This window comes from Pristiophorus japonicus, chromosome 7 (genome assembly GCF_044704955.1).
Source record: "Pristiophorus japonicus isolate sPriJap1 chromosome 7, sPriJap1.hap1, whole genome shotgun sequence".
NCBI classification, from domain to species: domain Eukaryota; kingdom Metazoa; phylum Chordata; class Chondrichthyes; family Pristiophoridae; genus Pristiophorus; species Pristiophorus japonicus.
In genome coordinates this window covers 203,525,450-203,544,345 of record NC_091983.1, presented here as the reverse complement: position 1 = coordinate 203,544,345, position 18,896 = coordinate 203,525,450, and the positions used below count along the sequence as shown (strand labels likewise).

At 47.7% G+C, this 18,896-nt stretch overlaps 2 protein-coding genes across 5 annotated transcripts in view; one reads left to right on the top strand and one right to left on the bottom strand.

The window, feature by feature from the left end:
• Positions 1-3,483, bottom strand: part of slc4a1ap (solute carrier family 4 member 1 adaptor protein) — a 185,300-nt gene extending 181,817 nt beyond the window's left edge. The window contains exon 1 of the mRNA XM_070885715.1: positions 2,927-3,483. Coding sequence (XP_070741816.1) covers positions 2,927-3,164 — 238 coding nt within the window. The 5' untranslated portion in view covers positions 3,165-3,483. The remainder of the gene's footprint in view (positions 1-2,926) is intronic.
• supt7l (SPT7 like, STAGA complex subunit gamma) overlaps positions 2,860-18,896 on the top strand; it is a 48,288-nt gene continuing 32,251 nt past the window's right edge. The window contains exon 1 of one of the 4 annotated variants that reach the window (XM_070885718.1): positions 2,860-2,882. Coding sequence is in view for 1 of the 4 variants with exons in the window: in XM_070885719.1 (XP_070741820.1) it covers positions 3,507-3,574 (68 nt within the window). In the remaining 3 variants the exon portion in view is untranslated. Of the gene's footprint in view, positions 2,883-3,491; positions 3,575-11,898; positions 11,957-18,896 lie in introns of those variants that run through there. The other 3 variants (XM_070885719.1, XM_070885716.1, XM_070885717.1) reach the window with 3 other exon arrangements.

Genomic DNA, 18,896 nt, shown 5'->3' with positions numbered 1-18,896 from the left:
TGGGAAAATTGGAAAAAATCCTGAAAGACAGGATAAATCTACATTTGAAAAGGCAAGGATTAATTAGGGAGTCAGCACGGATTTGTTAAGGGAAGATCGTGTTTGACTAACCTGATTGAATTTTTTGAGGAGGTAACCAAGAGGGTCGACGAGGGTAATGCATACGATGTAATATATATGGATTTTAGCAAGGCTTTTGATAAGGTCCCGCATGATAGACTGGTCTTGAAGGTTAAAACCCATGGGATTCAGGATAAAGTGGCAAGTTGGATCCAAAATTGGCTTGGAGGTAGGAAGCAAAGAGTAATGGTTGATGGATGTTTTTGTGACTGGAAGGATGTTTCCAGTGGGGTTCCGCAGGGCTCAGTACTGGATCCTTTGCTTTTTGTGGTATATATCAATGATTTAGATTTGAATATAGGGAGTATGATTAAGAAGTTTGCAGACAATACTAAAATTGGTTGTGTGGTTGATAATGAAGAGGAAAGTCAGAGAAGTGTGAGATAATGCACCTTGGGAAGGCTAATAAGGAAAAAGTATACACATTAAGCGGTAGGCCACTTAATAGTGTAGATGAACAAAGGGACCTTGGAGTGCTTGTCCACAGATCCCTGAAAGTAGCAGGCCAGGTGGATAAGGCGGTTAAGGCATATGGAATGCTTGCCTTTATTGGCCAAGGCATAGAATATAAGAGCAGGGAGGTTATGCTTAAATTGTATAATACTTTGGTTAGGCCACAGCTGGAGTACTGTGTGCAGTTCTTGTCGCCATATTTATAGGAAGGACGTGATTGCACTAGGGAGGGTGCAGAGGAGATTTACTAGGATGCTGCCTAGAATGGAGAATCTTAGTTATGAGGACAGATTGGATAGGCTGGGTTTGTTCTCATTGAGGAGGTTGAGGGGAGACCTCATCGATGTGTACAAAATATTGAGGGGCCTGGACATAATGGATAGTAAGAGTCTATTTCCATTAGTGGAGGGGGCTATTACAAGGCGGCATAGTTTTAAGGTGGTTGGTGGAAGGTTTAGAGGGGATTTGACGGAGACGGGGAGGCGGGGGGGGCGAGTTCACACAGAGGGTTGTGGAGATCTGGAACTCGCTGCCTGGAAGAGTGGTGGATGCAGAAATGCTCACCACTTTTAAGAGATGGTTGGATGGGCACTTAAAGTGCCGCAACCTGCAGGGTAACAGACCTAGAGCTGGCAATTGGGATTAGACTAGATGACCTTTTGTTGGTCGGTGCAGATATAATGGTAAGTACTGCAGGGAATAGAATATGGCCAGGGTGATCTGCTGGACTAGTTTTGATCGCCTGGATGGGTAGGAGAGGAATTATCCCAGATTTTTTCTCCCTAAATTGGCCTGGGTTTTTATCTGATTTTTGCCTCTCCCAGGAGATCACATGGCTCCGGTTGGGGTGGAGTGTAGATGTTTTTAGTATAAGGAGTGTTGCAGTGGTGTGGGGCGGACTGGTTGGGCTGGGTGTTCTTTGCCTTTCCGTCATTATTCATGTGTTTGTATGTAACCTTTAGGGCTGCTGACGAAGGGCCGTGTGGCTCTTTGTCAGCCGGCGCAGACACAATGGGCTGAAACGGCCTCCTTCTGCGCTGTAAATTTCTATGTTTCTAAAATCCAGCCCTATATCTCTCACTGCAAGTGTCAGTTTGGCTCAGCAGTAGTAGTCACACCTATGAGGCTGTGATTTAGATCCAGAGAATTGAACACAAAATCTCGGCTGACATTTAAGTACATTACTGAGGGGATGCTACACTGCTGGATATGCCTTTGGATGAGACATGAAACCAAGGAAACGTCTGTCTGATCAAGATCCTGCTGCAAAATTCTAAGAGTTGAGGAGTTCTCCTGTGTACTCACCAATCCCTCAAGCAGTACCACCAAAAAACAGATGATCTAATCATTACTGTTCATGGGAGTTTGTTGTGTGCAGATTGGCTGCCCTGTTTCCTACATTAAAACAGTGGCTACACTTCAAAAAGTATTTCATTGGCTTTGAAGCACTTTGGGATGTCCCGAGGACGTGAATAGAATCATAGAGTGGTTACAACACAGAAGGAGGCCATTCGGCCCATCGAGCCTGTGTCGGGTCTTTGCTAGAGCATCTCAACTAGTCCAACTCCCCCACCCTTTCCCCACAGCCCTGCAATTTTTTTATCCTTCAGGTACTTATCCAATTCCCTTTTGAAAGCCACAATTGAATCTGCCTCCATCAGCCTTTCAGGCAGTGAATTCCAAATCCTAACCGCTCGCTGAGTAAAAAAGTTTTCCCTCATGTCGCCTTTGGTTCTTCTGCCAGACCCAGACCTCGGAGACCCAGGCTTAGACCGAGCAGCTGGCGAGTCGGTCTTCCCCCCTTCACCGCCAGTTAAATGAAATGCAGATATGTTACTATCCAAACTGTCCATCTATCTCTGGTGTCCTGACCAATATTTATCCCTCAATCAAAATCACTAAAAACAGATGATCTGGACATTATCACATTGCTGTTTGTGGGAGCTTGCTGTGCGCAAATCGGCTGTCCAAGTTTCCTACACTCCAAAAGTACTTCATTGGCTGTGAAGCGCTTTGGGACGACCTAAGGCCGTGAAAGGTGCTATATAAATGCGAATCTTTCTTTTCTTTCAGCTGATATCTAATGTGCACCTTCCATGGTCTGTGCACAAGGTGCCTCAAACAAAATAATATCGAAGTGCAGAGTCAGTATTTTAAATTTGATGTATAATGACGCAAGTGATTATTGAATGCAAGTCCAGCCGAACTAGAATGATTGATTATTGTGGAGCAGGACTTCGGGGGGGACGGAGTCTCCGAGGGAGCAGGATGGGTTTTGATCATTTTCACTCGCTCTGGGCGCAGACACGGTGGGTGGCGAGAGAAACACACAACACAGCTCGGTGCTGCTTACCTGCTGAGGGTGGAGCTGAGGATGGAGGCCGGCGCGCCGGCTGATCGATCTCCGGGTTCGGGGTCTGGGTGCCGGGGGTCTCCGGGCCCGGGGTCTGGGTGCCGGGGGTCTCCGGGCCCGGGGTTTGGGTGCCGGGGGTCTCCGGGCCCGGGGTCTCTGCAGCATCCGCCATGGCAACGTGCGCCGCTCTATTCCTTCCCCTCGGGGAGATTCTATCTCCGAAACACTCGTTCCGCATTAAAAAGTTGCATTGTAAATATTTACAAAGTGTCCGACCCCAGCGAATGGGGCTCACCTCTCCCTCCGGTCATGTTCTAAACTCCGGGCTTTCATTGCAGCTTCTTCCAAACCGGCGCCATGTCGGCCTGGAAGCGGATTTGTGTCAGGAACGAATAATTCATGGTCTGTGCATAAGGTGCCTCCAACCCCCACAAACAAAATAATACCGAAGTGTAGAGTCAGTATTTTAAATCTGATGTATAATGACGCAAGTGATTATTGAATGCAAGTCCAGCCGAACTAGAATGATTGATTATTGTGGAGCAGGACTTCGGGGGGACGGAGTCTCCGAGGGAGCAGGATGAGAGTGACCCCGTCACTGGGAAAGGCGTCACTGGCGGGGACTCGGAACCCGAGCTGGAGTGAACGGTGAGAGACAGAGACAGAGACAGAGACGGGGGAGGGGGATAGGGATAGGGATAGAGGGGTGGCGTGAGGAGGAGGGGAGTGAGGGGTGGTAGACGGGCGAGTGAGGAGTAGTTTGGGGGGAGAGGGAGACTGGGGAAAGGGGAGGAGGGAGACTGGGGGAAGGGGGGTAGGGAGACTGGGGGAAGGGGGGTAGGGAGGAGGGAGACGGGGGTAAGGAGGAGGAGGAGGGAGAGGGAGGGTGATAGCGGGGGGGAGTGTGGGGTGAGGGTGATAGCGGAGGGAGAGTGAGGGGGGTGGGGGTGATAGCGGAGGGAGAGTGAGGGGGTGGGGGTGATAGCGGAGGGAGAGTGAGGAGGTGGGGGTGATAGTGGAGGGAGAGTGAGGGGGTGGGGGTGATAGCGGAGGGAGAGTGGGGGGGGAGTGAGGGGGGTAGGGGTGATAGCGGCGGTGGAGCGAGGGGGTGGGGGTGATTGGGCAGGGAGTGAGGGGGTGGAGGTGATAGCGGTGGGTGAGTGGGGAGGGAGGTGATAGCGGTGGATGAGTGGGGAGGGAGGTGATAGCGGTGGGTGAGGGGGGCGGGGGGAGTGAGGGTGAGTGAGGTGCCGGGGGGGGGGGGCGAGGAGGCGGGTAGGGTGGTGGAGGAGGGAGAGTGGTGTGGGAAGGAGAGGGGAGTTGTGTATGGCGAAAGAGTCAGACTGAACACTGTGAGCTCAACGTCAATGTGACTTTTATTGCAGGTCTCCAGAGTGTCTCTCCAACCTGTGAAGCCTCCTTAAATACCTGTGCTCCCAAGGGATTATGAGATCCCTTGGGACTTCAGGAAATAAACCCTCTGGTGGCTGTACAGAGTATATACAAGTCCAGATACGCAACAACATTCCCCCCCCCCCCAAGTCAATAGTGTAACTATTTACAATGTGAGTAGATCTGGGGCCCTTCTTGCCCTGGTTGATTGTCTTGGTGTGAAGGCTGATGTTGTTGAGTCATTTGTTGGCCCTCGCTGGGCTGCTGTGCAGCTGGCTTTACTGGGCTGCCTGGTGTGTTGGGCCCTGCAGGGCTGCTGTGGATGATGGATTCTGCTTCGTAATCAACCGTGGTGTCGGTTGCCACTGGTGTGTGTGTGTTGGGGGATCAAAAAAGGTAGAGTCCAAGGTGGGTTGCTCAGGGTAGTCCGTGAATCTGAATTTGATTTGGTCCAAGTGTTTCCGGTGAATGAGCCCATTTAAAAGTTTGACCCGAAACACCCTGCTCCCCTCTTTGGCCACGACAATGGCAGGAATCCACTTGGGACCTGCCCGTAATTTAATACAAATACGGGATCATCGATATCAATCTCGCGTGACACATTTGCGCTAACATGGTATGCATTTTGTTGAAGCCGCCTGCTCTCTACCTGTTCATGTAGATCAGGGTGAACTAACGAGAGCCTTGTCTTAAGTACTCTTTTCATGAGCAGTTCAGCAGGTGGGATCCCAGTGAGTGAGTGTGGTCTCATGCGGTAGCTAAGCAGGATTCGGGATAGGCGAGTCTGCAGTGAACCTTCAGTTTCACTCTTCAAGCCTGGCTTGATGGTTTGCACTGCTCTCTCTGCCTGAGCACTGGACGCTGGTTTAAACGGGGCAGATGTGACATGTTTGATCCCGTTACGGGTCATAAATTCTTTGAACTCAACACTAGTAAAACATGGCCCGTTGTCGCTCACCAGGACATTAGGTAAGCCATGTGTGGCAAACATGACCCGCAGGCTTTCAGTGGTGGCAGCGGACGTGCTAGCCGACATTATCTCACATTCAATCCACTTGGAGTATGCGTCTGCAGCCACAAGAAACATTTTACCCAAGATCGGGCCTGCATAGTCGACATGTACCCTAGACCATAAACTTAGCGGCGCCTCACTGGGTACATTGCTTAACTGCGAGCATGTATTACATCTGTGAAAGCAGGACTCTTAAGTCCGCATCGATACCGGGCCACCACACGTGGGATCTGGCTATCGCTTTTATCATTACGATGCCTGGGTGGGTACTGTGGAGGTCATTGATGAAAGTGTCTCTGCCCTTCTTAGGGACCACAACTCGATTGCCCCACAGAAGGCAGTCTGCCTGTATAGACATTTCATCTTTGCGCCGCTAGAATGGCTTTATCTCTTCCTGCATTTCCATTGGGACACTGGACCAGCTCCCATGAAGCACACAGCTTTTGACTAGAGATAATAAGGGGTCCTGGCTTCTCCAGGTTTTGAACTGCCGGGCAGTAACGGGTGATTGCTCACTCTCAAATGCTTCCATAACCATGGCTAGATCTGCGGGCTGCGCTATTTCCACCCCCGTGGTGGGCAATGGCAGCCTACTGAGAGCATCGGCGCAGTTTTCTGTACTTGGCCTGTGGCGGATGGCGTAGTTGTATGCGGACAACGTGAGTACCCATCTCTGGATGTGGGCCGATGCGTTGGTATTGATCCCTTTGCTCTCGGAAAACAGGGATATGAGTGGCTTATAGTCAGTTTCCAATTCGAATTTTAGCCCAAGCAAGTATTGATGCATTTTCTTTACCCCATAGACGCACGTTAACGCTTCTTTTTCAATCATGCTGTAGGCTCTCTCGGCCTTAGACAGACTCCTGGATGCATAAGCAACCGGTTGCAGTCTCTTGAAATCATTAGCTTGTCGCAATACACACCCGACATCATATGACGACACATCACAGGCTAGTACCAAACGCTTACATGGGTCATACAACACAAGCAGTTTGTTTGAGTATAACAATTTTCTCGCTTTTACAAAGGCATTTTCTTGGCTTTTGCCCCAAACCCATTCGCCCCCTTTTCGTAGTAAGACATGTAGTGGTTCTAGCGTGTGCTGAGACCCGGTAAGAAGTTACCAAAGTAGTTCAAGAGTCCCAGGAACGATCGCAGCTCCGTCACGTTCTGTGGCCTCGGTGCGTTCTCGATTGCCTACGTCTTCATGTTGGTGGGCCCGATGTCGTCCGTCGCAATTCTCCTTCCCAAGAACTCCACTTCGAGCGTTTTAACCTTAGCCCCACACAGTTGAGTCGACTAAGAACCTCCTCCAGGTTCTGCAGGTGCTCGACTGTGTTCCGACCTGTGACCAAGATGTCGTCCTAGAAGACCACAGTGTGCGGGACCGACTTCAGTAAACTTTCCATGTTTCTCTGGAATATCGCCGCCGCTGATCGGATTCCAATGGGCATCTGTTATAAACAAAAAGACCTTTGTGCGTGTTGATGCAGGTGTGGACCTTCGATGATTCCTCCAGTTCCTGCGTCATGTAGGCTGAGGTCAGATCCAGCTTCGTGAATGTCTTTCCTCCCACCAGCGTTGCAAAGAGGTCGTCGGCTTTTGGAAGTGGGTATAGGTCCTGCAGGGAGAAACGATTGATAGTTACTTTGTAATCGCCACAGATTCTGACAGTGCCGTCTCCCTTGAGAACTGGGAAAATAGGACTGGCCCACTCGCTGAACTCGATAGGTGAGATGATGCCCTCTCTTTGTAGCCGGTCGAGCTCAATTTCTACCCTTTCATCATGTACAGTACTGTTCTCGCCTTGTGATGAATGGGTCGCGCCCCCGGAATTAGGTGGGTCTGCTCCTTGGAATTACCCGATGCCTGGTTCGAACAGCAAAGGAAATTTGTTTTAACACCTGTACAGACGAAGTGTCGTCAGCGGGCGATAGCGCTCGGATATCGTCCCAGTTCCAGCGTATCTTTCCCAGCCAGCTCCTGCCGAGCAGCGTGGGACCATTGCCCGGTGCCATCCAGAGTGGTAGCTTGTGCACCGCTCCATCATAGGAGACCTTTACGGTAGCACTGCCGATTTCAGGAATCAGTTCTTTCGTGTAAGTTCTTAGTTTCGTGCGAATTGGAGTTAAGACTGGCTTGAGGTCTTGTTGCACCACAACCTTTCGAAAGTCTTTTTGCCCATGATGGACTGGCTCGCGCCCGTGTCCAGCTCCATTGACACCGGGAGTCCATTTAGTTCAACATTCAGCATTATCGGGGGACAATTCGTGGTGAATGTGTGCACCCCATGTACCTCTGCCTCCTCTGTCCGTGGCTCTGTTTCGTCGTGATCCCCAGTGGATTTGTCCTCCTCTGCAACATGGTGTTTGCAGTTTTAACAGGCTTTGCTGCTCGCCTGCACACTCGTTGGAGGTGTCCCATTGTTCCACAGCCCTTGCAAATGTACTTTTTGAATCGGCATGAATGGAAACAATGATCACCCCCGCAGCGCCAACAAGGTATTAATGGCCTTGCATTTATCACCCTTCATGGTGGACTCTGAGACATCTGCGGACGTGTAGCTGCAGGTATGTGTGACCTGCTCTGTACGTTACAATTCGAAAACAACATCACTTTGTTCACAGTACTTGTAGCAGCACTTGTGTGCTGAGAGATTTGCTTTGTATTGTCACTGGTGGCAATGTACGCCTGGGCTATCGCTATGGCCTTACTCAAGGTTGGGTCCCTACAGTCAAAAGTTTGCGAAGTATGGTTTCGTGGGCAATGCCAAGTACGAAAAAGCCTCTGAGCATGTGCTCCAAATGTCCTTCAAATTCGCAATGTCCTGCAAGGCGTCTTAGCTCGGCGACATAACTTGCCACTTCCTGGCCTTCAGATCTTTTGTAGGTGTAGAACCGGTACCTCGCCATCAGAATGCTTTCCTTCCGGTTCAAATGCTCTCGGACCAGTGTGCACAAATCGTCGTACGATTTCTCCTTGGGTTTTGCTGGAGTGAGCAAATTCTTCATGAGGCCATACGTTGGTGCCCCACAGACGGTGAGGAGGATCGCTCGTTTGGCAGCGCTCTCTTCCCCATCGAGCTCGTTGGCCACGAAGTATTGGCCGAGTCGCTTCACAAAAGTTTCCCAATCATCTCCCTCCGAAAATGTATCCAGGATGCCCACTGTTCTCTGCATCTTTGGGTTCGCTATCTGTATCTCGTCGCCAGTTGTTGTGTATGGAGAAAGAGTCAGACTGAACACTTAGCTCAAAGTAAAGTGTGACCGTAGTCTTTTATTGCAGGTCACCAGACCGCTCCAACCTGTGAAGCCTCCTTAAATACCTGTGCTCCCAAGTGATTATGGGATTATTGGTGGCTGTACAGAATAAATACAAGTTTACATATATAACAATAACAACTTGCTGTGTAAAGAAAATTCTCCTCATCTCCCCTCTTTTTTTTGCCAATTATCTTAAATCTGTTGTTGAAATACTGATTTTAGTAAAATAAAACATTTGTTTTTGTTAATCCTTGTAATCAACTCCACCCCTGCCTCAGCTCATCTGCTGCTGAAACCCTCATGACCGGCCTCTCATCTTCCACTCTCCATAAACTGAAGCTCATCCAAAACTCTGCTGCCTGTATCCTAACTCGCACGAAGTCCCGCTCACCCATCACTCCTGAGCTCGCTAACCTACATAAGGACATAAGGAATAGGAGCAGGAGTAGGCCATTTGGCCCCTCGAGCCTGCTCCACCATTCAATAAGATCATGGCTGATCTGATCATGGACTCAGCTCCACTTCCCTGCTCGCTCCCCATAACCCTTCACTCCCTTATCGCTCAAAAATCTGTCTATCTCTGCCTTAAATATATTTAATGACCCAGCCTCCACAGCTCTCTGGGGCAGAGAATTCCACAGATTCACAACCCTCTGAGAACAGAAATTTCTCATCACCTCAGTTTAAATGGGTGACCCCTCATTCTGAGACGATATCCCCTAGTTTTAGTTTTCCCCATGAGTGGAATATCCTCTCTGCATCTACCTTGTCAAGCCCCCTCATTATCTTATAAGTTTCAATAAGATCACCTCTCATTCTTCTGAACTCCAATGCGTATAGGCCCAACCTGCTCAACCTATTCTCAAAAGTCAACCCCCTCATCTCCTGAATCAACCTAGTGAACCTTCTCTGAACAGCCTCCAATGCAAGTATATCCTTTCTTAAATACGGAGACCAAAACTGTACGCACCAATATTGGTCTCACCAATACCCTGTACAATTGTAGCAGGACTTCTCTGCTTTTATACTCTATCCCCCTTTCAATAAAGGCCAACATTCCATTTGCCTTCCTGATTACTTGCTGTTTCTGCATACTCACTTTTTGTGTTTCATGCACAAGGACCCCCAGGTCCCGCTGTACTGCAGCACTTTGGAATTATTCTCCATTTAAATTATAATTTGCTTTTCTATTATTTCTGCCAAAATGGATAAACTCACATTTTCCCACATTATACTCCATCTGCCAAATTTTTGCCCACTCACTTAGCCTGTCCATATCCCTTTGCAGATCTTTTATGTCCTCCTCACAATTTGCTTTCCCACCCAGCTTTGTATCATCAGCAAACTTGGCTACATTACGCTTGGTCCCTTCAGCCAAGTCATTAATATAGATTGTAATGGCTCTCAATCCCGCATCGCCTCAATTTAAAAATTCTCATCCTTGTTTTCAAATCCCGCCATGGCCTTGCACATCCCTATCTCTGTAACCACCTCCAGCCCTACAATCCCCATAATTGTTGTTTGTGCGGGAACACTGGAGTGCTGCGTGGCTCCGCAGTTTAAAAGGAACATTGCCTACACCCCTCTGAGATCTCTGCGTGCATCCAATTCTGGCCTCTTGCACATCGCTGATTTTAATCGCTCCACCATTATCGGCTGTGCCTTCAGCTGCCTCGGCTCTAAACTCTGGAATTCCCTCCCAAAACATTGCCGCTTCTACCTCTCTCTCTTCCTTTAAGATTCTCCATAAAACCTACCACTTTGAGCAAGTTTTTGGTCACATGTCCTAATATCTCCTTATGTGGCTCAGATTCAACCTTTGTTTGATAATGCACCTGTGAAGTGCCTAGGGACATTTCACTATGTTAAAAGCGCTATATAAATACAAGTTGTTGTTGTTGAGGGTATTCTCTAAGAGTCTGGAGAGAACACTACACTGAGTTGCTGCCTGACCCAACATAGACCCGATAATGTAGTCCAGGTGCAGCATCGTTGGGACCTCAAATCCTACTACGAGGTTGGCTCATTTATGTATTTTGAAGCCATTCCTGGCAGATAATGCATTGGAAGAGCATTGAGGGCGTAGGGGTGAGTTGTTGGATGCCACCAGCTGTTAAGGCAACCATAATTGACGGGCTGACGGGCCCTCAGGTCCTCAACTCTGGCACCAAGCTTTTGGTCTACAGGGCTGTAGTGATACCCGCCCTCCTGTATGGCTGAGAGACGTGGACCATGTACAGTAGACACCTCAAATCGCTGGAGAAATACCACCAACAATGTCTCCGCAAGATCCTGCAAATCCCTTGGGAGGATAGACGCACCAACGTTCGTGTTCTTGATCGGGTCAACATCCCCAGCATCGAAGCACTGACCACACTTGACCAGCTCCGTTGGGCGGGCCACATTGTTCGCATGCCCGACACAAGATTCCCAAAGCAAGCACTCTACCCGGAACTTCTACACGCCAAGCGAGCCCCAGGTGGGCAGAGGAAATGTTTCAAGGACACCTTCAAAGCCTCCTTGATAAAGTGCAACATCCCCACCGGCACCTGGGAATCCCTGCCCTAAGAAGTGGAGGAAGAGTATCCGGGAGGGCGCTGAGCATCATCTCCCTCCGAAAATTTCTCCAGGGTGCCCACTGTTCTCTGCAGCTTTGGGTTCGCTATCTGTATCTCGTCGCCAGTGTGGTGTTTGGAGAAAGAGTCAGACTGAACACTGTGAGCTCAAAGTAAAGTGTGACTTTAGTCTTTTATTGCCGGTCTCCAGAGTGCCTCTCCAACCTGTGAAGCACTCTTAAATACATGTGCTCCCAAGGGATTATGAGATTCCTTGGGACTCCGGGAAATAAGCCCTCTGGTGGCTGCACAGAGTTTATACAAGTCCAGATACGTAACAGGAGTGAGTGGTGTGGGGCTGAGAGGGGATTGAGAGTGGTGTGGGAGTGGAGTGGGGGTGAGAGGAGGAGGGAGTAAGTGTAGGATGGGGGGGAGGAGGAGGGAGTGATGGAAGGAGGAGGGGGAAGTGGAGGGAGTGAGAGGAAGGGGAGGGAGTAATTGTAGGGTTGGGGGAGGAGGAGGTGGGGAGTGAGGGAGTTATGAATTGATGTGACAGAGTAGATGGAAACAGGCTGTTTGCAGTGATTGTGGAATCTCGAACCAGGAGACTTAAATGAGTTTTTTTTATAGACAGTGTTGTGGAATGTGTCTCCTGGCCAATGCTTATTCTTCAACCAACCTCACTAAAACAGATTATCTAGTCATTATCACATTGCTGTTTGTGGGAGCTTGCTGTGTGGAAATTCGCTGTCGCCTTTCCCTACATTATCACAGTGATTATCCCTCAAAAAAAAGTACATAATTGGCTGTAAGTTGCTTTGGGACGTCCTGTGGTCGTGAAACGTGAAAAATGCAAGTCTTTTTTCCTAGGATGTGACTGCTGCCAACGAAGTTGAAATAGTTGCGCATGCGCAGTTTGTGTTTTTTCGGTCGTTCGCTAACTGAAAAGAAAATATTGTCGCCATTACAACAACAACAACAACTTTTATTTATATAGCGCCTTTAACATAGTGAAACGCCCCAAGGCACTTCACAGGAGTATTATGAGATAAGAATTTGACACCGAGCCACACAAGGAGAAATTAGGGCGGACTTGGTCAAAGAGTATGTTTTAAGGAGCGTCTTGAAGGAGGAAAGAAAAGTGGAGAGGTTTAGGCAGGGAGTTCCAGAGCTTTGGGGCCGAGGCAACAGAAGGCACGACCATCAGTGGTTGAGCGATTATAATCAGGGATGCTCAAGAAGGCAGAATTAGAGGAGCGCAGATATCGCGGGAGGGGAGCTGGAGGAAATTACAGAGATAGGGAGGGGAGAGGCCACGGAGGGATTTGAAAATAAGGAGAAGAATTTTGAAATCAAGGCCTGGCTTAACCAGAAGCCAATGTAGATCAGCGAAAACACTTCCAGAGAGAAAGGAGGGGATGGGGTGGCGAAATGTGATCGCTACTGCCCCATCAGGAAAAGCAAATCTGCGCCAGCAAAACACAGTAAACATCCATTTTTATTCATTTTCTTCTGTTCAAGGCAGAGGGGGCCTTGGTTTCATGTCTCATCCGAAAGATTTTCACCTCCGCCAATCCCTCGGTACTGCACTGGAGTGTCAGTCTAGATTTTGTGTTCAAGGTCTGGAATAGGACACGCAACCTTCTGGCTCAGAAAAGAGTGCTACCACTGAGCCACGGCTGACAAGTTGTACTCATTGAAATAAGTGAATCTTTTTATAACTATTGGATGCTGCTAAACATAGCAGTTTAGCGATTCATTTGTAGCCTTGTAGCACCAGGTCAGGTTCCGTAGAAATTGAGGGAGTACACCAGCAAAGGACACATACCCAACTCAGATCACAGGAGGATACCATTGTTACAGCCCTGGGTTATGCTATCATATCGTTAGATTTTGGATTGTCTGGGCACATTCCTAAATGTAAGATACACAGACATTTATGAAAGTAAATCATACCACAGTGGCCAGAGAATTTCTGAAATAAGTCTCTAAATGTATAACCAGGAGGCTTTTAAAAATAAAAGTTATGTAAAGTGGCACATCAAAGGGGGTCCAGGGAGGGAGTTCCAGAGGACAGAGGTATGGGGACTCGATGAGTGGTCACTAATGCTGGTGGATAGAGCCGGGAACAATGAGGAAGCCGGGGTCAAGAGAAAAGGATATGTATGTCTGGAGGATGTTGCTGAGGTGGGATAGGGTAGGGCCATGGAGTGCTTTGAAAGCAAGAACAAAGATCTTGAAGTTGATTTGCTGGAGTTTGGAAATGATGAAGGTGATGCGGGACTTTGTGAGAGTGTGCCTATAACATTCTGAATTTTGTGGAGCTGGAGAACCTAGGATAGTGTTTGAGAAGTTATGCTTTGAAGTGATGAAGGCATGAATGAGGGTTTCAACAGTAGGGCAGGAGGGGGCTGAAGAAAAATAGAAAGACTTGGCTATAAAGACGACTACTGGATGTCTTAAAGCACTTTACAGCCAATTAAGTACTTTGAAGTGTAGTCACTGTTGTAATGTAGGAAACATGGCAGTCAATTTGCACACAAGCAAGCTAGAAGCAGAGGCGAGTGGTGTTCGAGGTGGAGGAAAAAAGTCTTGAAAACGGAACATGTTATAGAGAAGCTGAGCTCTGAGTTGAACAGTAGGCAACCAGGGAGGTGGATTCAGTTAAGGCCAGCGGCACATAGGTTCTTGAGGGAGCTAAAAGAGGGTGGCTTTGGTTTTACCAACATTCTAGGAGAAACATTGGCTTATCCATTGTTAGAAGTAGATAGGCACTGGAGAGTGTAGTCGTGGGATTTTCTGGCATAGGTGGAGAGATAAAACAATGGAACATAGGAACAGGAGTAGGCCATTTAGCTCTTGAGCCTGTTCCACCATTTAGTGAGATCATCGCTGATCGATGACCTTGCCCCATATTCCTTAATAGATTTTCGTTAACCAAAAAGGTATCAATCTAAGATTTAAAATTAGCAATTGACCGAGTGTCAACTGCCATAGAGTCCAAACTTCTACCATCCTGGATGGAAAGATGTTGGAGGAAGATGAAATGGTCATTGGTGCCAAAGGCAGTGAAGAGATCATGATAGACAACGACAGATTGAGCAGCATCTGAAGAGAAAGAAAATGGGTATTGACGAAGGGTCTGAAACCTGAAAAGTTAATTAACCCTTTTCCTTTCTCCAGAGATGCTGCCTGACCTCAGTATTTCCAGTATTTCTGTTTTTATTTCACTAGAATGATATCAGGAATGAGAGATAAAAGTTATGAAGGATGGCTTGGAAAAAAACTAGGTCATTTTTAAATGGATGAGGGAAGTTTTTTATTGATATTATATACAAGAAGTTTACATGGTCTTGAGACATTCTCTCATAGAATACATGCTATAGCATATATTTCACAATACTTGCAGGTAAATCCTGTGAGGGCCATATGCAGTTATACAATCGGGTAACAAGAGCTCGGAACTGGAGGTGTTATAATTACTTCATCTTACCCTATCGACTTATACTTATCTAGCTTCCCCTTCGATGCATATATACTATGTATGCAGGCTCAAGAGACCAGGTGGCCTACTCCTGCTCCTATTTCTTATGTTCTTTCTATTTGCCCCAACTATTTTTTTGTGGTAATGAATTCTACATTCTCACCACCAATGTTCCTTTTAAAAAAAATTCCGTGTGCGGTCCTTTTAACTGGGTGCAAGGCCCATTCAAATTTTTGCTCATTTGCGGTTTCTTCCATGTAAAGGCCAGTGAACGGCCTGCACGGGACCTCCAGACCGCTGATTAGTGGGAACGCTGCTCACCGCTCTCTGGGTAGAGAAGTTTTTCCTGAATTCCCTATTGGATTTATTAGCGCTGATATTACATTTATGACCCCTTGTATTGGACTCACAAGTGCAAACATCTCTCCATCTACCCCATCAAACCCCTTCATAATTTTAAAGACCTCTAGGCCATCTCTCGGTCATTTTTCTAGAGAAAAGAGCCCTAACCTGTTCAGTCTTTCCTGATAGTTGTACACTCAGTTCTGGCATCGCCCTTGTAAATCTTTCTCCAGTGCTTCTATATCCTTTCTATAAATTGTAGACCATGCTGACACTGCATTCTAAGTGTGGTCTAACCAAGGTTATATATAAGTTTAACATTTCTGCTTTTGAATTCTGTTCTGCTAGAAATGAACCCCAGTGCTTTGTGTGCACTTGTTATTGCTTTGTTAACTTGCTTTGTTACTTTTAGTGATTTGTGTAGCTGTATCCTGCGATCCCTTTGCACCTCGACCCCATTTAGACTTGTTTTTCAAGGAATAGGTGGCCTCCTTATTCCTCCTATCAAAATGCACCACCTCACGTGTACCTTTTGGTATTTCTCCAGCCCATGTGCAGCCCATAAGTAGCTCCCTCAGGTGTCGCACATGCGCTTGTTGTTTGGGGTGTGCTCTAGGGCTCCCTACAGATGAGTGTGATGTGGCACACTGCATTGGTGAAAATCCTTTACGCATTGTTGCAGCGAGGTCAGAGGTCGTTCCGTGCTTTGCATGCTACTTCCCTTGCAGGGTGCTCGGTGCATGCTCAAAAGAGATCATGAATGTATTTTGCTTGTTGGTCAGCTTCCTGCTGAGGGCTGGCAGGGCTATTCAAGCTTTTGTCTTTGTGAATCCCATATGTATGTAACATGGAGCCTCGTGAGATAGCGTATACAGATTAAATTTGCGTTCCCTTTAATTTGCACACATTTCAAGTTGCTGATGCAGGTTGCCGGTAGCAGGAGATGTTGAGACTCTCACTACCCAATTCTCTCAACACATTCTTGGCTGAAAAGTCCTTGGGGCATCCTCCACCTGTGTGCATCTGCTCACGGTGGTTTGCGAATAGCTTTCTCCAGGAAGCGCACACAAGTCATCTAGGTATTAGAATCTGGCAGAATTCCCGGACAGCTCCTTGTGTGAGTGCACTCCAGCACAGCAGGCACATTCTTCTGGTTCTCCGCACATCTTTCATTATTTTAATGTCCCCCACAACTAATGTACAATCAATGTCAGTGTGCAGAAAAGGTTGTCTCTGTGCTGTGCAGCACATAGTTTTGGTTTTGGTCGTATGAAGTATGCACCAATGGTTAAATAATGTATGCAAAATTACCTTGGCATTCCCCTGACACCATACTTCTACGATCTCCATCCAAGTAGCCTTGCAGGAGAGTGCCTTCTGTTCCAGAGAAGGCTAGCACCCTTTCCTTCAGCTTCTGCGGCAGAATCTTCGAGGCAATCCCAGTAAAAGGAATTTTTCCCATATTTTTGACCAGGCAAATTTGTTTTCCATCCTGTGGCTCTGGCAGAACTTTAGCGCTAACAGAAACTCCCTTCCCCTTTATCTGCCTCACCAGATTTCCCCTCTCTTTCCCCAACCCAATTCATCTGTTGGCACACTCCCTGCACCTGCTTTTCATGTGCATCCCTCTCCCTGAAAACTTTGAGGCCGAACGTATTTGACCCCGAGATGAGCTTCCGGCCACATATCCGCTCCATCACCAAGACTGCCTGCTTCCACCTCCGTAACATCGCCTGACTCCGCCCTGTCTCATCTCATCTGCTGCTCAAACCCTCATCTGTGCCTTTGCTACCTCTAGTCTTGCCTATTCCAATGCTCTCCTGGCCAGCCTCCCATCTTCCACCCTACATAAACTTGAGCTCATTCAAAACTCTGCTGCCCGTATCCTAACTCGCACCAAGTCCCGTTCACCCATCACCCCCGTGTTCGTTGACCTATATTGGCTCTGGTCTAAAGCCCTAAGCTCTGTGATTTTCTCACTCTCTCTCTCTCTCTCCTCTCCCTCTCCCACCCCCCCCCCCCAGCCCCCCACCCCCTCCCCCCCAAAAAAAAACCTTTCCACCCCTCTGCTCTCCTTTTAAGACAGTCCTTAACTCTCATCTTGGGATGTTTTACTACGTTAAAGGTGCTATGTAAATGCAAGTTGTTGTTGTGCAGTGAGACTATTAAAGTTAAAACCAAGAGGCCATCCCTTTTCTCTGCTAGTGCAGACTGCCTTGTTTTGCCAACATTGCAAACTCAGGGTTCTAGTGTTGGACAAAATGAAAAAGTCATTACAGATTGAACCTCCCTTATCCGGAACCCTCGGGACCTGGCCTGTTCTGGATAAGGGATTTTTCCGGACTAGGGGTGGTCACGTTAAATTGGATGGTACAGGTACAGAGCAAGGGGATATCGGAGCTGGCTGGCTTGGGGCTGGGGGTGCGGCAGAGAGAACATGGGGGGGTGCGGGGGGCGGTAGATCGCGGGGTCAGGCCAGCGATTGCTGGATTCAGCAGCGAGGAAGGACTTCAATTTGTTCATGTCGGCGCGGCTGGGAATGGTTCTGGATGAGGGGTGGTTCCGGACAAGGGAGTTTTGGATAAGGGAGGTTCAACCTATATTAACATTTCAGTTGTCTTTAATAGCCTGGAATACTTTACATTTGTTAGAAAAGTAAAATACTATGGATCCTGGAAATCTAAAATAAAAACAAAAAATGCTGGAAATACTCAGCAGGTCAGGCAGCATCTGTGGAGAGAGAAACAGTTAACGTTTATCTCGACAACCTTTCATCAGAACTTTACATTGTAGTGTAGCCCGAACTAGGAAGTGCAGCTTCCCTTACTTAACCCTCCCATCACTTGTGCCCTATTTTGCTGAATTCCTGGTTTCCCCGTGATTGTTGGGTACAGAATATTGGAAGGAGAGTCGCTACCAGACTAGGCTTGTCTTGATATGGAGCAGGAGACCTGGGATTGACATTGTGGAGCAGGAGATCTGGACGGGGGGCATAAAAAGGAATATTGATGGATTTCACACCCTCAAAACAATAAACTGAATATGATTATTATTGTTGCAGAAAATAAGGCCTTGGAGAGGGTGCAGTGGTTTACTTGAATGGTTCTGGGGCTGAGGGACGTCAGTTATATGGAGTTGTGACTCTTTGCCTTTGAGCAGCGAAGGTTGAGGGGAGATTCAAAATTATGAGGGGTTTTGATAGAGTAAATAAGGAGATACTCTTTCCAGTGGCAGGAGGGTCGGTAACCAAAGGAGACAGATTTTGGGTAATTGGCAAAGAACCAGAGGGGAGATGAGAAATTTATTACACAGAGAGTTGTTATGATCTCAACTGCTCCGCAGGAGACGGGATGGTGGAAGCAGATTTAACAGTAACTTTCAGAAGGGAATTGGATAAATACTTGAAGGGGAAAAAAATTGCAGGGAAAGAGCTGGGGAGTGGGACCAATGTTCCCTTTAACTTTGGGGGTGTGCGACCTCTCTAAGGGGCTGTGCAACCCATTCAAAATGAGCTTTTCCCCATTGAAAAGCCGGCTCTGCGTGAGGTCCGTGCAGGTTAAAGGAAACATTGAGTGGGATGAATCGGATAGCTCTTTCAAAGAACCGGCACAATGGGCCAGGTTCTTAAGAGAAGTTGCGGCAGGGATTGTGGATGCATTGGTTGTAATTTACCAAAATTCCCTGGATTCTGGGGAGGTCCCAGCAGATTGGAAAACTGCAAATGTAATGCCCCTATTTAAAAAAGGAGGCAGACAAAAAGCAGGAACCTATAGACCAGTTAGCCTAACATCTGTGGTTGGGAAAATGTTGGAGTCCATTATTAAAGAAGCAGTAGCAGGACATTTGGAAAAGCAAAATTCGGTCAGGCAGAGTCAGCATGGATTTATGAAGGGGAAGTCATGTTTGACAAATTTGCTGGAAT